The 21,139-nt window shown below is 38.8% G+C and overlaps 1 protein-coding gene across 1 annotated transcript; it reads right to left on the bottom strand.

Annotated features, from left to right (window-relative positions):
- Positions 1-2,689: 2,689 nt before the first annotated feature.
- LOC140240591 (sulfotransferase 1B1-like) lies at positions 2,690-17,411 on the bottom strand. Its single transcript, XM_072320353.1, has 6 exons — positions 17,255-17,411; positions 6,437-6,696; positions 5,124-5,241; positions 4,524-4,621; positions 3,581-3,764; positions 2,690-2,799 (listed from the first exon to the last, which is right to left on the bottom strand). Exons 1-6 carry the CDS (start codon positions 17,409-17,411, stop codon positions 2,690-2,692), a joined length of 927 nt encoding a protein of 308 aa, XP_072176454.1.
- Between the last annotated feature and the right edge of the window lie 3,728 nt (positions 17,412-21,139).

Below are 21,139 nucleotides of genomic sequence, written 5' to 3'. Positions count from 1 at the left end.
TTTGAAATCTGAATGCCCATCTCAACCAAATCTAGCCCATCCCTTTCAAGAATTATTCTAATATTTTGTAGAATTTGTTGCAGTAATGGCGAAACTAATTAGGACAGTGATAATTGCATGTGACATCTGCTCATTGAAATTTGATGTTTATTTGTTTGCTTTTCGGTAGGACTGTGATGGTACAACAGTATGGGGATCTTCGAAGGGACTTTCTGTGCATGGCCTCTTTGAACTTCTAGTACACTTAATGCATCGTCCATCTTAATGGTAACGATGAAGAGGAGGGGAACGAGGGTAAAGAAGATACAGAGTTAGAGAAGGGGTTGGAGGGAAAGACAGGGGAATTGACAGTGCCAACTACATAACTTAAACAATACAATGTAAACAGTACCATTTATGAAGTCATTTGACAAAAAGATCATATTTTGATAACATGTTTTGTTGTCAGAATAAGGCAAAATGTTATATAAGCACGACATACATATTTCACGCATTCCGTAACAGTTTAAATTCTAGAGCTCCCTACTATCGTAGGGCTAGACCCCTTCCCACAACTTCCCCTTCCCCTTTCCCCGGCCCAAGATCGGTCACAACATCTCACACCTCTATGGTCTCACACTCTCTGAACATATCATTTCTGTGAATTTACTCAATCGGAAAAAAAAAATGTCATCACAACAAATATGATGGGTGCTATACAGGATTGACAGTGAATAAACTTTGTGTTTCTGATTCGTTATTTTTCTTGAAGGACCGGCTACCATTCTTGACAGAAATAAAATAGGTTGTCGGCCAAATACGAGTAGAGGAAAAAAAAAAATCAAACCTTGCAGAGCAGCTTCTCGAATAAAGTAGCCGGATACTCAAACTGCCAGGATGGTTTTATCGACAAGCATCATTACACCGCGCGAGAACTTCCCTCACTGACCATATTTGGTGTGTTTTCGGTATGTATTTATTATAACATGCATTTTGTATCGCATTACGATGGGGAGTCTCACATGTACGTTAGAATTAGATTACCGAGTCAAAACCGATACTAATTACAGAGAGTCAAATATTTTAAAAGACGTTGGCATGCATGATAATCGAAAGGTTTGTTCGTATTACTCATAAACATGAAGATAAAAACATCAGTTTCAGGGTCAAAAGGTTGAATCATTTTCCATGTCGTGCAATCAAACGAATATCACACGCCCCGCCATACTAGGTATCTGGTTACTGTCATGGGTGATGACGCTTGAACTGTAATGAACAAATACATAGATTAGTTTTTGTTTTTTTTATCTACTGAGCAACAAACACACACACACACACACACACGCACGCACACACATAAACAAATACCAATACTAATTTAACATTAAGTCAGGATGATCAACATGTTGTAAAAGTAAAATAACGTTAAGTAAAAACCTTATATCAAAAGAAATGTTGAAACCGGAAAAATAGATTAAGGCACATTCAACTAGTTATGTGATTACATCTCATAAATGGACATTAAAAAAAAAAATGTGTAAAACTCGAGAAAACGTCCTTGAAGGTCATGATTATGATGTACAAAATGGAATGCATCGTTTTGATGTTATCAGCATTGTCTTGTTCAGGTGGCAAAAGAAAAAAAAAATACAGTCTTGTGAGACGAACACAACTTTATAAAAGACAGGCAAAAAAACAAACAAACACGGGATGGTTAACGGCATTAAATGGCATGTCTCGATGCTAGACTCTAAATCCATCCTTATCAATACTTTAGCTGTAAGTTCACTTCATGTACTGACATTGTTGACGTATTAACGTTATTATTACTCAAATATCGTTCATTACGACACGGCTGCCAACTCTCACGCATTGAGCGTGAGACTCCCGCAATACACCCAGTTCTGACTGTCTCACTCTGAAAAAAATAAAACACGAAATCGTTAAATCCAGAAAATAGAAAGCAAACCAAAAAAAAAAACTCCAAATCTTTGATATTCCGAATATTCGCTTTACCCAAGCCCATGTAATGCTGCTTCTAAAACGATGCATAAATCCACGATAATTTAATAGTATGCACAAATTGCACCATGTAAAATTGTCAAAGTTCCCTCCATGGCCACATCTTCCCCGGTCGCTTCGTTCCCTCGCAATTAATTACCCTAAACATTCACTCGTTGACAACGGGTGCACGTCACGAGACCGACACCCACGAGTCATACAGCCCACGAGTCATACAGCTCACAAGTCATACAGCCCATGAGTTATACAGCTCACGAGTCATACAGCCCATTAGTTCGACACTAAGCTAACAAGGCCCACGAGACCGACACATCAAGCCCCGTGCTATATCTGTCGAACTCGTGGGCTGTTTTCACCTAGTGTCGAACTCATGGGCTGTATGACTCGTGAGCTGTATGACTCATGGACCTGTTTTCAGTGTCGAACCCGCGGGCTGTATGACTCGTGGGTGTCGGTCTAGTGGGATGACCCCGTTGACAACGCCCTGCTGTACAATCGAGTGCCTATTAAAATAATGTCACAACATTGGTTTGTATTCTCTCCCACCAAGCAATACCGGTGGTTGGTTGCCAAATCCATTTTGAAAATACATCCCTCACATCCTAACGACTGCTGACTGAGGCTTTTTCGTCCTGGTTTTTTTTTTTTCAGTTGGTTTTTTAAAAGTACATTTAGTGTTGCACAAAATTCATTCGAAAGAAATTGGAATATTTGTTCCCGCCATCTCTCTCCTGTACCATTCATCAAAAATCTCATTCTCTGCTACAGTGAAGCGACTCTTCCATTGAGCGGCCTGGCCTGTAAGATAAGACACAAGGTAACAAACAAAGTGAAGAAATCAGGAAGAGGAAGACGGGATAATTTCATTTAAAAACATTTTTATAGAAAGCTACCAGACACTGCAGTTTCATCACGTTTCAAAATAAGAGCGATAAATCGTGCTATGTTTACAACATATGAGGCTATGATATCAGTGCATCATAAGCCCACATAATGAAAAGGAATTATTCTTCTCAAGCTCATTATCTTATCTGAATGACTTTCTGTTTGTTTGATATAACTTCAACTTGTAGAGTCATCTTGAAGATCATGGAATATGATTGCAATTTTTAGTTGTATTCTTTAAGTAAACATCGTTATTTTGATTTAGTTGTGTTTAGAAGAAGACACTAGAGAAGTTTTTATAACAATGTCATTGGAGATGTCGAATTTCCAATTTGTTTTCTGTGTGACTTTTGTTTGGCCCCTGAAAACATACTACACAACTTCTGGCATTGTCTGGTATACGATTTCATTATTAATAATAAACATCATCAGCAGCATAATCATTATCAGTATAACATTTAGATGTTATTAACATTATTTTATTATCATTACTATTATTATTATCATCATCATCTTTATTGTAATTATTATCATGATTATTAGTAGTAGTAGCAGTAGTAGTAGATGATGATAACAATAAATATAACGAAAATCCTCTCTGGCGATTGAATGCTAAAGACTTATTCAAATATTACCCCGATCATTATGTGACAGATTTTAGACAGTCAGAAACACAGATATTTTAAACAAATACCTTTGTTCAGGAAGGGGAGGAGACCACTAGCTTTTGTGAGATAAAACAATCCAGACTCCGCCATTTTCCGGTAGGTAGCTTTCATTTCTGACATGGTACTGCTCTCAACAACCCGTTGTAGAGCTTCCTTCGATAGAGGGCGCCCAATGTGTTCCGCGATCGCTGCGATTCCTGACGTTGGATCCTGTTGAGATTTAATCACGGTGATAATACAAGTGCATCAGGCTCATGGGAGGAGGACGGCACACACAAAACACAACCAATGACAACATTTGGAGACAAAGATTTGACCGGGAACAGTCGAATTTAAACAAACTGTATGAAATTGTTTCATCTGTCTAAATGGCGCTGTACAGTGCAAGGAGCAACAACGCACAAGCTATACAAGGAAGTATAATAATTGATCCAAAAAAAAAAAAACAAACAAACATATAACCCTCAAAAATATGTGTACTATATATATATATATATATATATATATGAGCGAAAACTTTTTTTTATAAAACTTTAAAGAAACGGACCACTGATTATCCGATCAAAATATGTTAATTCAATCCGAGGAAAATCACCAATTGTGAAGGAAATTCGATGAAAATGAGTAATGATTTAGTTTACTGTTGTATAAGGGTAGATGAGAGACATTATCATAATCTATATCAAAACTGCTACATTTCCTTGCACATTAATGTCTTCGAAAAAATAGTTGAAAGCTCGTGTGATTCATGTTTGTACACTGTTGATAGACACGGTAGAGAAGTTGAGAATCTAACTCAAGATAATACTTAGCATCACGTGCTATTAATTTTGCTCATCGCATTACATGCACGAGCATGAAGATAATCATAATTATGAATGGTTCCAAAATTGGATCGTAGCGGCCTTGAATCGTGAAACGTAAATCTCTGAACTATCTAGTGAAGTCGCTCGATGTGTAATATTGTACCTTCAAAAGGTCCTCGTAGTGAACGAAAAGCAAGTTCTCCTCTTCACGAATGTCCCAGAATGCTTTGACGTGCTCTGGCCAAGAACCCCAGATCATTTCTAATAGAGAAATTTACTTTAATCGAAATCACAATCCTTTGAAAATTACGCTATCAAGTTGGATATTAGGTGGGTTTTTTTCAACAATTCCCGGACTTGACCCACTCATAAGAACTAGCTAAAAATAGGCAAAAACTGAAATGGCGGGTAAGATATTACAGATTTAGGACAAACAGTTTTCTCCCTCCAAGCACAGGTCAAATGCAAACATTACTATTGATTCGGAAATATGGAGTAAAGGCCCCCTTAGAAAAAGGGTAAAGCTTGTAGTTTTTGTTTGAATGTTTTTTGATTGATTTTTTTTACTTACTTGTTTATTCATTCATTTTTGTTCGTGTATTTTGATCACTTTGTTATCTTACGTAGATACATAGGCATATTAACCACCCAAATTCAAATTCCATACTCATCGTCTGCCACTGTAAATATATCATTTTACTATTTTGAACGGAAAAAATTGGTACAAACATTACAACATAATAAGCTATTCTCAAATACTTACCACCTGCTAAAAATTGCTGGAGGTTCTTTTCCCAGGTCATAGGCATAAAGTCCGCGTGTGAAAGAAAGTTGTACCATGAGGTCATGACGTCCTTTGGATTGCGCACAAGGTAGACTGCCTGCAGTGAAAATATCATTGTATAGCCGCTGCTTTATTGCAAAAAAAAAAAAATAATAATAAACAATCAAACAAACACAAATTGTGCCAAGATTCAAACCAAATCTGTTTAAAGGTAGAAAATCTCAGAAGAGCTCACGGTTGCTCTTCCATTATTTGGAATTTGCTTGCAATACACCAAAAGGTTGTACCAAGAAACTTCTATGGCTGGAGCTGTCTTCCAAGATTAAAATATGTTTGGGAGTATTTTGAGATCATAAGCTTAAAAAAATAAAAGACCAGACTTTTATTACTAAAATAAATTGCCCGTTCAGTAGTTGGAAGGTAAAACGCAAATGAAGAGTACGTGGCGATCGAAAGGTGCACAGTGGTCTATATACAGTATGGCTCCACCCCCTCCCCCCCCCCCCAAAAAAAAAAATACAATCGGATTTTCGCATTGATAACTATCAGTATGATTGAACTTCAACTTCTTGTTCATCTATTCATTCTCATACAGAGAAATTGGGATTGTTGTAAAGCATGTCATGGGTGTGATTCTTCCAAATTTAGCACTTGGATGCTCTTGGAACTGCATAACACAATGGACAGAACTTGGAGGGAATTAAGGGATTTCTGACATGCTCTACAAAGCTCCTCATTTCTCTTTGACCACTGAAGCAAATCGGATGGGGTTTCCTGTAAAATGTGGGTAATAAGTTATAATTTCATACCGTGATATTGTATTTGGATTGATTCACTATTTTCAATATCATCAATGCAAAGATTCCGTTGTATTTTTTTTTCGGGGGGGGGGGGACATAATTACGGTATACAATAAGACCTAAGAAACCGCAATGCAATATTCACTCAGTTCGTGCGATGTATGCTGCAGTTGCTGCACTGGTCCGATATTATTGTAATCGATGTATTCGGTTTTAAGATATCACGTACCAACCGCGATTAGTGATGCAGAAACTCTCAGATTGCAATACTGCTGGCGTACCTTTTAAAGTAACATTTCGCATTTTGTCGTTTAATAGTATACCGAAATGATTCTAAAATCGGAAATTTCTGCAGTCGTGTTATAGGAATTATGTTCTTCCTTTGAGCGAAGGCGTTACTTTGAGAGACTGTGTTTAAGGCGATAGCCAGCAACATGTGACTGTTTTATGATCAGCGAGTTTTTGTCTTTTTCTACCTTCAGCTTCTAATACCTTGGCTTTCTTCATAAGTTCTTTTGGCAGACAATTGAGCCCAAGGTGGGTGAGGATGACCCTCGGTGAGGGCGCTTTCTCGATCGTGTTCAAGAAAGGCGTCATGTCCATTCTCACTGTGTCCAGTTCGTCCAGAGTACGCGGGAAAGTCTGGTCCATGTTGATCATCTCCGCGGCAGATGAATGTAAGGTTCTGTTGATCTTTCCGGGATAACCATCGTTCAAGATAAGGGAGACAATTTCAATCATCCAGTGAGTTCCTTTAAACAGAAAGAGAGAGAGAGAAACACACACAAAGTGTTTTAGTTGACAATGTGATATATCACATATTATACGGTCATAATCCATTTTTGGACGTATTGATAGCGTATAGTCCCAGCGCCTTCCCTCCCAGTAAAAGCAGAAACCACACACACACACACACACACACACACACACACACACACACACAAATCCAGACATTTTGTATTAAACAGCCAAAGTCACAAAGAAGGACTGTAGTGATCAGTTTCACTTGTCTATCAAGAAGCCCCATTTCCCTTTACAAGGAAGTCGAATTACGGTGTTACTATTCTTATTTCTCGCCCTTCAAATTAGTCACAGCACTGCAAAATATTAATAACTCGACAAAGTCTAGATGTTCATCATTCCGCAAAGTCTCGTGTTTGGAAAGTATTCGCCTTGCTTTATAATCATGTATATATTATACGGTCCTGTTTCAGATCAATGGTTAACTTTGAAAATAAGTACAAAGTCGTATTGCCTTTTTCTTCGGTGGTTTGCAAGGGCACCAAAAGTGCTACCTCCCAAAGCATAACAAACTTATGTGGTCAATCCATCTCCTTGCCAGAGAGGCATATGTGGTCAAAATTGTCATTCTTCAGGGACAACCCTTATGGAACAAACACAGTGTTACCACACTGTGTTCACATAGTTAACTATGTGTAAAATGTGTGAACATAAACATAGTGTGTTCAAAGTGTTGCCACTGTGTGAAACGATTGACTATACAAATGGTTTATCTCCTACTAGCACATAGTAGTATACAGTTACCACAGCTACCACATAATAGTCACAGTGCGCTATATATTTTAGTTTGTGGGAAAGATGTGTTCACGTAAGAGCACAGTGTGTATTTAAAACTATGTGACTTACCACATGCTAATCCCATATAAATCTCATAGTGTTACCACACTGTGTTCACATAGTTAACTATGTGTAAAATGTGTGAATATAGTGTGTTCACAGTGTTGCCACAGTGTGAAATTACAAACTATGTGGTTTACCACATACAACTCACATAGTCATAAACAATTACCACAGCTTACCATGTAATGACCACAGTGTGTCACATACTGTAATATGTGAAATTTGTGTGCCCACGGAGTTGCCACAGTGTGGAATTCTAGTCTATGTGGTTCTTCACTGAAAGTCACATAGTAATCACAGTTGCTACAGCGCTTGCAAATCACAGTTGCAACAGCGCTTGCCACACAAAAACCACATTGTGTCACATTTTGCAGTATGTGGGAATAATGTGTCCACCGAATTGTCACAGTGTAAAATTCTAGTTTATGTGGTTTCTCACCCACTTACCCACAGCTTACCATAAAATACCCATAGAACGTGTCACATGCTGCAGCCTGTTGGAATGTAGTGTTGCAGATTTGTCGCAGTAAAGACCGACCCACGAGTGAGTGGTGATGAGGTATGTCATTAAAATTATGCTGACAATATTGCTGGGGAAAAGGACACAGGATATTCCTGTGGTATTTTGTGGCATATGTCACAGGACAATACCACACAGTTATTAAGTACCACACAGCAAAACCACACAGCAGAAACAATATAGTATCGCACAGCAGTACCACACTGCAATGGCAAACAGAAGTACCAAACAACAAATCCTGAGAAAATATAACAGAAAATACCGCAGGATATTCCTGTGGTATTTTGTCATATATGCCACAGGACTACCACATGACAATACCAAACAGTAGTACCGCACAGGAGTACCACAAGCAAAACCACAGAGTACAGTATACCGCACCGCAGTAGCACATAGCAATACTTAATACCACACAGCAATAACACAATAAGGCAAAACCGCAAAAAAATACGAATGAAAGTACCACAGAAAAATACCGCAGGGTATTCTTGTGTTTGTTTGTTTGTTTGTTTGTTTGTTTGTTTTTTCTTGATATACTACACCACAGGACTATCAAAAGACAATACAATGTACCACACATCAGTACCTCACATGAGTATCACGCAGCAGTACGAACTGGAATAAAAAACAACAACAAACAAACAAATCACACACATATTCCAAAATTGAATTGATAGATGAGTTATGATGTGACTTGATTTAAGCAGCATTTAACCTGGCCTATACTCCTACAGTATAACCTATTAAGTGGGAGTGCTGAGGTACAGTATGTGATACTTCATGTGGTATTTCTGTGGTATTCCTTCAGTACTCCTGTGGTAACCCTATGGTAACCATGTGGCACAACTTTTTACATAGCTCATGAATATTCATAAACAGCGATCAAAATTTTTAGAAAATACATGAAAGACTTCTAATTTTAGAGTATTCATGATGGGACTTACTTTGAACTTTATTAAAGATTGTCTAATAATGTTAAAATATTCCCAATGTCGTAAATTTTGTTATGAAAGTGTAATTTCATATCTTGATAATAAAGTATTGTCTAGTTAGTAACCATGCCTTAATGCATTACGAATATAGATGGCCTATATATATATATATACATACTGTAACACTCGATGACTAACTAGGAATAGGATGACTTTTATAGATCTATTTAGGACTAGAATGGTAGTAGGCTGTATGAGTAATATTGTTTGAGGTTAATATATTAGGAGAAGGACAGGTTGTATAGGTAGGGACATGTTTGTCCTGAAATTCATTACTCGCTTAAGTATTAGATAAATTCTGGCATACATGTATATGACTATTGATTGTCCCAGATTTTTTTTTCCGAGTGTGGTTGATAACGCAGAGTGAAAGACTGTGGTAGATAACACAGTGCGAGAGACTGTGGTAGATAACACAGTATGGGATGCCTCAGTTTGACATACTGTGTTACCTACCACAGTATCCACCCTGTGATTTTCCACAGTGTGATAATAACACAGCATTACCCAGGGGTGGATCCAGGAATTTTGTAAAGGGGGGGGCGCAACTAATGCCACTTCCGGGTGTCGTTTGATTTTTTTTCTTTTTATTTCTTTTGTTTTTAATAAAAATAAAGCAAATAAATGGGGGGCGTGCGACGGTTGCGCCCCCCTCTGGATCCGCCACTGTTACCACATGTCCCAATTTCACAGGTAACCATAGTGTGACATATCACATTGTTTCACACTGTGATTCACAGTCTGTTTTGCTATGTGGCAACACTATGACTGTTTCATAAGGGAAATTTTGCAAGGTTTTAAGGTAATCAATATCACTCGTATATATTGAAGCTTTCCCAAATTAAAATCTTATATTGCTGTTGTAGAAGAAGAGGAGTCACACTAAATACCTTTCACCATTGGAACAGTCCAAAATATCATGCACATATGACACTAACTTTAGATTGGTGCTGCGAACGTGACATTTTTCATAAATAATTTAGAGTTTTATAAAATCAGTGCTTAGAGTAAGGAAATTCACATGGAGAGCATGAAAATCATTGTTAAATACATGGCCAATGATGTTGTAAATTTGCATTTAGCAGTTATGTTGGTATAACCCACGCTTCAAAAGAAAACATGCCAAAATACGTTTTTGTTAACAATTTTCCGTTAACTTTTTGTCACGTCAGAAACAAAATTTTATAATTGAGATAATTAATACCGAAATATATAGCCGAACAGTTTTCACCAATTCTAAATCACCGCTTTTATCATCAAATGAGTCTATTAAAATTAGGAAAGTATTCGTTTTTTGATAAAACATTTCTGTGAATTTCCGTTTTCCGCTAACGTACACGTCACGTACTAAACAGTATGTCACATCCGAAACATAGACATAACTTTCAATTCAGGTTCTCCACTAACAGATTTATCAGGCAAATAGGTGTATGTCTGACTTTCATCACCACACGCTGGTTATATGTATGCATGAATTATGTCAGCTCAGGTTTATTTGTACATTCTGGAGCAACAATGTAAACAAACTGTGTCTCGGACGTGACGTGTTAACAACCAATTTAGGCAAATAGACACGATACAGCAATATACATTTGCTCACTGATTTTTCTTGTATCATTATTATCTACAGGGTACAAGATATAGAATGAACCACACCTAACATTTAATACTGTATGGTACCTACTTGCCCACAAGACACAAGTATTGTTACGACCACAATCACTCTGAGAATGATCGCACAAAAGAAACAATCAACTAATGTTCAGGCGGTTTATTAACAGTGATATTGTGGGTACAGACTCGTAATCGGTTTTCGCATCAGTAAAATAATGATCAATAGAAACAATTACAAAACGGTAATGGAATCTCTTACATATTTAGTTATCAAGTAATCCTTTGAAAATGTTCAGATACGATGTTCGATGCACCGATGAATGATCCTTGACGCACAGATGAATGATTCCTCCGACGGAACTCCAAAGGCGCAGGTTGCATTAATCCACAGTATAAATCTGGGGTAAAATCCACGATAGATGTCCACGGTATAATGTTCACAGCGAAACGTGCAAAATCCAGACGTTATGACGTCCACGTCCAGTCGAGGCGTTGAATGATGATTCACTTTATAATGTCCAGCGAGGAATCCAGCCCGTCACAGCTTTGCCGTAACAATGTCCGTTGACATTAAAATATGGAGTCTATCTCCAATGTAGGCAAATTAATTCTCTGCAGGCAAAATGTCTCTTAGGCCTTATCTCCACAAACACAGTTTGAATAGCAGGTTAGCAGGTAACACAAGACTGACTATAACAAGTCGCTTCAGAGCCAGAAGTGACGTAACTCTCAGAGCAGAGGTGTTGGGTACTCTGCCTACTGCAGAATTTCTCCAGCTTATATACTATCCATTCACCCCTTTCTAGTACATTCTGTAATTTTCTCCAACCTGGGGCCACATACCTGAACATACTAGCAAGTCCAAATTCCAGGAATCCTGGATGACTCACTGCCTAACTATGTGCATAACATCATTGCCAAAATTGACTACCAATCACATTGGGCTACAGGGACAGTGCCTCACTCAGCCAAATATGTAAGCACTTCCCAGAATTTTCTGGAATGGGTGAAATCATTCTAGATTGAGTGAGCTATAATGTATTTCCTGTCACATGCATACATGTACTGTAGCTACATTGTATACCACGTAGAAAATTCTCCACTGATCTGGTCAGCCTGTATGTACTATATCTATATCATATAGAATGTTCTCCATTATTCTGGTCCACCTGTGTACATACACATTAAAACAACCATGCATACAGCCTTGATACATGTACATAACTACTTGTGTATACATTTGTGACAACATCCCCCATGGGAAAAAGAAAGCCTTGCCGTAGCAAGGGTTTCTTTTACCTTCACAATTTCTCATTGTTATTTACAATGAATGTGAGGTAATATCCAAATCAAGCAACCATAATCACATACTATCACATTCCTTTTGAATATCTGCATTAATTCCATGTTCTCTTTTCATGGATACCAATTACATTGATATTGCTTGGATTCTCGGAGCTTATACAATCACGTCAAACTCAAATTGCATACATCGATAATGGATAAGCTAAACACTGTACACGTGATTTGAAGTGAAAACTTTTCACCCTTAACTTCTACTGTGCTATCCACTATCTATGTCACACCAACTGACTTTCTGTCATAGCATTCTTTCAGCATATTGACATGACACATTCTCTGTTCTTTGCATCTCTCTGGTGTGCTGATCACATAGTTCACATCATTGAGTTTCTTTTTGACACAGTATGGGCCACTGAACTTGGCTTTCAGTGGTTTACCTTGTATGGGCAGCAGTACAAGAACTTTGTCACCTGGTTTGAAGGTTCGAAGTTTGGCATTTTTGTCTGCCTTTCTCTTCATAGAGTCTTGTGACACTTTCAAGTGTTCCCTAGCTACCTCACAAGCCTTTGAAAGCCTTTCACGAAACTTTGACACATAGTCAAGTAGATGGACCTCATCATCCTCAGTCATGAATTTCTCTTTGATGAGCTTCAGTGGGCCCCTAACTTCATGACCGTACACCAACTCAAATGGGCTGAAACCCGTCGACTCATTTGGGGAGTCCCTCGTTGCGAACAGCAGGAAAGGGATGCCCTTATCCCAATCCTCGGGATACTCCTCACAAAATGCCCTAATCATTGTCTTTAGGGTCTGGTGGTAGCGCTCCAACGCACCTTGGGATTGGGGATGATAAGCTGACGACTTCAGCTGCTTCACACCCAAACGATACATCACCTCTTGAAATATGCCTGACATGAAATTTGACCCTTGGTCAGACTGCACTTCCTTGGGCAACCCATACCTAGTGAAAAACTGCACTAGAGCATCTACCACAGTCTTAGCAGGGATATTTCTCAATGGGATAGCCTCTGGAAACCGTGTAGACATATCCATGATTGTCAAGAGGTACTTATGACCCGACCTAATCCTAGGCAAAGGTCCAACACAGTCAACTAGAACCCGACTGAATGGTTCTTCAAACGCAGGTATCGGAATCAATGGCGCCGGCTTCAATGAATGCTGTGTTTTACCAGCCACCTGACATGTGTGACAAGTCTTGCAAAACTCAGCCACATCCACATTCAACCCTGGCCAATAGAAATGCCTCATGATCCGATCCTTTGTCTTTCTGACGCCTAAATGGCCGCCAACAGGTAACTCGTGAGCAATCCTCAAGATCTCACCGCGGTAACAGGGAGGAACAACAACTTGACGGACCACCGTCCAATCCTCATCAGCTGGCCTATGGGGAGGTCTCCATTTCCTCATCAAAATGCCATCTTTGACATAATAGCACTCAGGGACCTTTTCAGCCTCAGCCTCAGAACACGCCGTCTGAGACAAGCCTTTCAATTCAGAGTCTGCCTGCTGTGCTTCAACCAAGGAAGACTTGCTAAACAGCCCATCACTGTTAGCCTCGGAGCCTAATACAGCAACCCCATCATTCAAATCCTTGAAAAAGGTTTCTGCCAACCAAACACCGGAATTCTCCTCCACATCAACAGAATCCGCATCATCTTGAACAGCTCTACAAGCCTGAGACCTAGTCACAACACAATCTGGGAAAATCCCAGGGAACTCCTCCTGCAACTGCACAGTTTCAGCAACCACTACTGGTTTATCCGAAACAACTGGAGACGCAACCACCTTGTCCCCAGCCAAGTCATTCCCCAACAAGAAGTCAATGCCTGCCATGGGCAACTCAGGAACAACTCCAACAGTAACAGGACCAGAAACTAGGTCACACTTCAAACCCACTCTATACAGCTTAACTGACATATAACTGCCATCAACAGTTTGATCAAGACTTTTGCATTCACTGCACTATCTGGTGGAAAAGTCATACCACCATCCACCATCAACGACTGAGAGGCCCCCGTATCCCGCAGGATGACTACTGGTTTACCTGCCTCACCAGAAGTACATGGGGTCACCTCACCATCAAACAAAAAGCTACGATAGCTCTCATCCACCTGCTTAGTCCTATCTTTGAATTTGGGAGATTGACTTTCAATGGCCTGTGTTTCACTGAACGGGACACTGTTTTCGGGTAGGACACTTTTTGACATGACAAATCCCATGTCCTTCTTTGTTTTGTTTTGCAACTTCCAACACTGTGACTTTACATGCCCTGTCTATTACAGTGAAAACATTTGATGACATTTGCACTTGTACTGGACCCTTTGTCAGATTGAGGCTTTGGTGCCGATGAAGTTTCAAAACTCGTGCCTTTTTCAGAACCAGCATTCTTTGGATTGCTCGACTGATTTTTGTCTCTCTTATTTCCAGAGAAATTCCTCAAAGGTGGTTTGTTGTCATTTCTGTGGGTCAGCTCATACTCATCAGCCATCAAGGCTGCTTTATGCAAACTTGTCACTTTGTGATCATCCAAATGCGACCTCAAACTGAAAGCAACACTCTTTTTGAATTCTTCTAAGAGAACAACCTCACGTAGGTTATCAAAATCCTGATCCACTTTCAGGGACCTGTACCACCTATCAAACATCATTTCTTTTTCACGAGCAAACTCAACATGTGTCTGGCCTGGTTTGCGGTACGAATTTCTGAACTTATGTCTGTAAGCCTCTGGCACCAACTCATAAGCATTCAACACTGCTTTCTTGACTGTAGCATAGTCACGTCATTGCTCTTCAGAGAGAGATGAGTACACATCAGCTGCTTTGCCGACAAACACACTTTGAAGGAGCATGGGCCAAAATTCCTGTGGCCAATTCAAACTGTCCGCCACCTTCTCAAATGACACAAAATATGCATCGACTCTGTTTTCTTCAAACTTTGGCACCAATCGAATGTTCTTGGCCAAATCAAATTCAGAGGGAGCCCTTTCACGATTTCCAACAGTCTGTGCATGAGCCAATTCTATCTCACGCAATTTCATTTGTTGCTCCATTTCAGATTTTCTCATTTCCACTTCTCTAGCCCTTTCCCTATCCTTCATTTCCATTTCTTTCTCCTTCAGTTGCAATTTAGCAAGCTCAAGCCGTGTTTGATCTGAAATTTGAGCTTGAGCTGGAGTGTCAATTTCTTCTTTGAGCTCCATGTGACCAGCTACTAAGTCAAGAATCTCTGCCTTTCTTACACCTTGTGGAACATCTAAATTCAAATGCTGTGCAATAGCAGTCAAATCACATTTGCGTAACCTTTGCAAATCTTTTGAGGGACAAATCTGTCCTCTGAACAAATGCCTGAACATCCATTGTACTGATTGACATTGTCACATGTATTACACACAATGTACAATTGAACAATCAACTCAGTGGTATTTTGTCTGTACCAATATTCTAGGTTCCGGAACGTTCCAAATTCTACGTTTTGGCTTTAAATTCACTTCCCGGACAAGCCCCCAATTTTGTTACGACCACAATCACTCTGAGAATGATCGCACAAAAGAAACAATCAACTAATGTTCAGGCGGTTTATTAACAGTGATATTGTGGGTACAGACTCGTAATCGGTTTTCACATCAGTACAATAATGATCAATAGAAACAATTACAAATCGGTAATGGAATCACTTACATATTTAGTTATCAAGTAATCCTTTGAAAATGTTCAGATACGATGTTCGATGCACCGATGAATGATCCTTGACGCACAGATGAATGATTCCTCCGACGTAACTCCAAAGGCGCAGGTTGCATTAATCCACAGTATAAATCTGGGGTAAAATCCACGATAGATGTCCACGGTATAATGTTCACAGCGAAACGTGTAAAATCCAGACGTTATGACGACCACGTCCAGTCGAGGCGTTGAATGATGATTCACTTTATAATGTCCAGCGAGGAATCCAGCCCGTCACAGCTTTGCTGTAACAATGTCCGTTGACATTAAAATATAGAGTCTATCTCCAATGTAGGCAAATTAATTCTCTGCAGGCAAAATGTCTCTTAGGCCTTATCTCCACAAACACAGTTTGTATAGCAGGTTAGCAGGTAACACAGGACTGACTATAACAAGTCGCTTCAGAGCCAGAAGTGACGTAACTCTCAGAGCAGAGGTGTTGGGTACTCTGCCTACTGCAGAATTTCTCCAGCTTATATACTATCCATTCACCCCTTTCTAGTACATTCTGTAATTTTCTCCAACCTGGGGCCACATATCTGAACATACTAGCAAGTCCAAATTCCAGGAATCCTGGATGACTCACTGCCTAACTATGTGCATAACATCATTGCCAAAATTAACTACCAATCACATTGGGCTACAGGGACAGTGCCTCACTCAGCCAAATATGTAAGCACTTCCCAGAATTTTCTGGAATGGGTGAAATCATTCTAGATTGAGTGAGCTATAATGTATTTCCTGTCACATGCATACATGTACTGTAGCTACATTGTATACCACGTAGAAAATTCTCCACTGATCTGGTCAGCCTGTATGTACTATATCTATATCATATAGAATGTTCTCCATTATTCTGGTCCACCTGTGTACATACACATTAAAACAACCATGCATACAGCCTTGATACATGTACATAACTACTTGTGTATACATTTGTGACAGTATGCTTAAAATTAACCTAGGATTGGGATAACTGAGTGTTGTTCATTAACTCATCCACGATGTGAAAATGGGGAGTAGAGTTTCAAAATAAGTGTATTGTCTTCAGTATGCAACTCATATTTGATATCTTTTTACATCATCTCTCTGCAGTTAGACAAAGTCTTGCTGGTTTGAAAAGCAACAGATGTTTGTATTATAGTAAAATAGTGTTTCGGACGTGACACATCAGTGTTGACATTGCTTTTTGCTTGGATTCAATACATTTTTTTCACATTCAGTTGTGTTTGAAATCAATTTCATTGAGAAATACCAATGCAAAGCAAACTATTTGGAAACATTTGACTTTTACCATTACTCATTTTTCTTTCTTTATTACCTTCTCTTTCTTTTTGTCAAGAAAATCCAATATATGTATGGACATGTATACTGTAGAATGTTCTCATTGGACATTCACATGTTGTAAATACTGCTGTACAACACATTGCACAGCAAATGACCCGCTTGGGATATCAATAGTATGCAGCGCATCAATTCAATAGCAGAATATACTTACCTGATTTCGGGAAGGTCACAACCCATACGTCGTCGCTACGAACTTCAAATGAGCGAAGGGCTTCGATGCTGGAGTCGAGAACGATGTTCGGGTACCAGATGCCTTTGTAGCAATGATCAAAGAAAATCCCAGGTTTACTCCGAGCGTCTTCAGCCATCGTTGGAACACACGTATTGGCTTCCCTAATGTGGGAAAGTTATGAATAAAACCTAGGAAAGGAGAGTCAAGTATCTCACGGAACACAGTGTTTCACTCTACTTCTTATGTATATTACCACAGCGTATCCACGGTACCAGTTTAGTTCATGTGAAATTGACAAGTTTATGAATAATCTTTTGACAGATTACGCTTATCTACATGGTACTATCTGAGCCTGTTAACCCGATTTGACATCTAAGGGGAAAAAATACAAGGGGGAAGGTATTAACTAAAGGCTGTGTTGAGACTGTACCGCTATAGTATCGACAAGAATAACAGGCGTGTTTCCAAAGCTATTCGAACTTTATATCTTCGTGCCTACCTTTGATTTCTTTCAACAGACTTTAAATAATCACATTCTATTGGAATAAAGATGCATGCTATGGAAAACATTTATTGAGATGATGTGTATCACAGAATTAAATGAGAGCAAGTTACCTTTGTGGTCCAAAGAATATTTCTGCAAATTAATACAAGGGATGTTCTCTACGCACGATGATAAAGACGAAGAGATAGAACTCTGCACTTCCAAGCAAACACGTGATTCCGATGTTGTGCATGAAAAGTAAGTTTCAATCAGGCCTCTGCAACCATGTCTATAAAATCATGTTTGTATGATCAGAGGTTCTAAGGTAATGTTTGTTTTATTTGCTCAGAGTTCGATCGTGCAGTTCGTGCAATAACTCATACAGAAGAGTATCTTACGCAGAGGAAGTGCCCAGGCCTGTACTGATATATAATATTCGTCTCGTTATCTTATCTATCATGTTTATTGAGCCGTGTATCTCCGATGCTCTCATGCATAAAAACTTAAAGTTCAACTCAAGCGAAGCTCAGGCTGAGATCAACAGGAGCACGGAAAATGCCCGAAAACAAATAGATGCTAGACAAATCAGTAGTTTGATGTAACATAAAAGGCACATTTAAGACCTTGTTATCTGTTATTTAGTTTATCATTCGTCTCACCCAGACACAATCATGAAAGACTTATTCCAACTAGAAGTATTTTGAAGTACTTTGATTGAATAGTATTACAGGCTATCTATTAACATTGAAAACGAAACAAACACATCAGCAATGAAATTATACAAAGTCCAATCAATAATATTTTGCTTGACATAGCTTGAACTGTAATTTCACCTATGCACATACACCTATGAACTTGTGTAAAGTTTTATTGATGAAATTTTATACTGCGAAAGCGGGAAGCCCTCCCACACACACAAGTATTACGCATGGAAGGCAGACTCGCTTATAGTTATCTTTATGTACATTATATACTAATGGAAAATTCTCCTCTGTCGCGAAACTATCATCAACCGTAAACTTTCATAACCGAGTGCTAATATACATTCCTTTTAAAAGAGGGGAATTCGAGAAATATTTTCGTCTTTTCACCTTGGCACTTGAAACAAGGGAAAGAATAAGTGATGTTGTAAAACCGTAGCTATGATCTGTGCATGAGTGATAGAAATAATCATTATAATAGCCAAATTTATTTGTAAAGACAAAAAAGACCCCCCCCCCCAAAAAAAAAAAAAAATGCTTTGAAAATTCTAATATACACATCTGCACATATACATCTCAGTAGCATCGCGCACTAATTTCATGAAGTGTGTGGTAACTATGTAAGTGAATTTGTACGGTATTGAGGGGTAATGTTCTGGTCTTTAGTGGCTGTCTATTCAAATTCATTCCTGCAGTTTTGTCGGAGGCTCGTGTTAAATTGGAACTATGATCTGTGGAAGATCAAAAAAAAAAATCGTGCTCAAGAAATATGTCACTTTTTATATATTCCATGCCTACTTCTCGCCTGCACTACCAAGGTTCACAAGTTTAATTTGTTATGCGAACAAAGAAATTTCGTGGACATGGTAACAACTCTTTCCACGATACCCATGTACCAGGATTATAAATTTGTAATTAATAATGATAATAATGATAAAAATAATGATTATAATAATAATGAAAATAATGAAAATAATAATAATAATAATAATAATAATAACAATAACAATAATAATAATGATAATAGTGGGTCTTGTGCGAGGACAGGAACCACTACGCAGGATTCAAAGTCTGGTCCTTCGATTGGGAGTCAGGGGTCTTATCTACTATGCCACAGCGCCCTCACAATATCTATGCTAGTAACTGATCAGTGGGAATTAGTGGGAATGCTGGAGGATGATTGTTCCAATCCTTGTGGGATTCATTGAAGAGTACATTATATATCTACTGTTGTGTGAAAATTATTTGCTTCAGAATGGTCTCATATTCAAGTAATGTGCAGTTTAGTGTTTCCAGGTTAGCGTGCCTGGTCAGTGACGGGGCATTAATCTGCAAATTACTTGAATATGAGACCGTTCTGAAGCAAATGATTTTCACACAACAGTAGATATATAATGTACTCTTAAATGAATTCCACAAGGATTGGAACAATCATCCCCCAGCATTCCCACTGATCGGTTACTAGCCATCCCCTTTAAATACGTATCCGGGCAATTACCCCCAGACGGCAATTACCCCCCGGCTAAATACTGGTTAGTGGTAAGGTTAGAGTTAAGATTAGGGCTAGGGTTGGGTTTAGTGTTAGGAGTTTGGGTTATGGTTGGGATTAGTTTCAGGATTAGGATTAGAATTAGGGACAGGGGAAGGGTCCGGGGTAATTGCCCAGGGGGTAATTGCCCTGTAGACCCTTTTAAATATCATGATGCAAAGAAACCCTCTCTTGATTTTACTCTCAATGTAGACCTTTCTTTCTCTCTCCTTACATTAATCCCCTAAGCTTGGAAATTACTGACAGTGAATTATACAATAATTGTTGTTTATGTACATAGATGTACATAGATGTATAACTTATCTACTGGACGTCGATCCCAGTCAAGCTTTGATGACGATCCACTGATAATGTATGTGACATAAACAAAAGACTATTCCATATACACACCATTTACATGCATTGTATGTGTAAGATGTATCAAATCAAATCAAATATCTTCCATTATTTTCCTTCATATTATTCTTTGTTTATATTATTCTTTGAATGATACTAAGGATTGCGTTTACTCTAAACATGACTGGCATTGGGCAAGGAAGCCAAATGAAATTTCCGAATTCACCATATGAAAATTTTGCGTCCGCTGTTTAAATCTTGATTTTACTACATTTTTATGTATCTGAAGTAAGACGGGTAAGTCGCATGGTAAAGAGATATTTCATTTTTCGTTTCTGTGGCAATGATGGGCAGCTAGGGCGGCATGCTAAGTGGTAGGAAATTGGCCTGAGCGCATCATCTTGCTGTGTACGAGATACACACTGAAAGTGTAATCACGTGAAAGTCCGATATGTAATCAGAATTACGGCTTGAATTGATTGATATCTATCATTCATTGTGCAGCCGGCTTCGTTTTATATTGGCAATTGAATTCCTCTTTGTCACCCATGATCTGATTGTAACAAAATTTGGCAAATCTCATTCCGGAGGAAATTGGAAACAAAATCTTGCTGAGAAGGTACGGACGGAACCTCTGGGCTTGACGAGAGACATAAATTTCAACCATCATTGTATCAGGATAGAGTCAACTATTACAGACCCATCGACTAGTGTATTCCCCTCCCCTCCTTTCCATCCCCCCCCCCCATCCTTCCCACACATACACCCTCACACAAACCATTGTACGAGGTACA

This window comes from Diadema setosum, chromosome 17, assembly GCF_964275005.1.
Source record: "Diadema setosum chromosome 17, eeDiaSeto1, whole genome shotgun sequence".
Lineage (NCBI taxonomy): Eukaryota > Metazoa > Echinodermata > Echinoidea > Diadematoida > Diadematidae > Diadema > Diadema setosum.
Note: the sequence above shows the minus strand (reverse complement) of the source record. Positions and strands in the feature narration are given on the sequence as shown.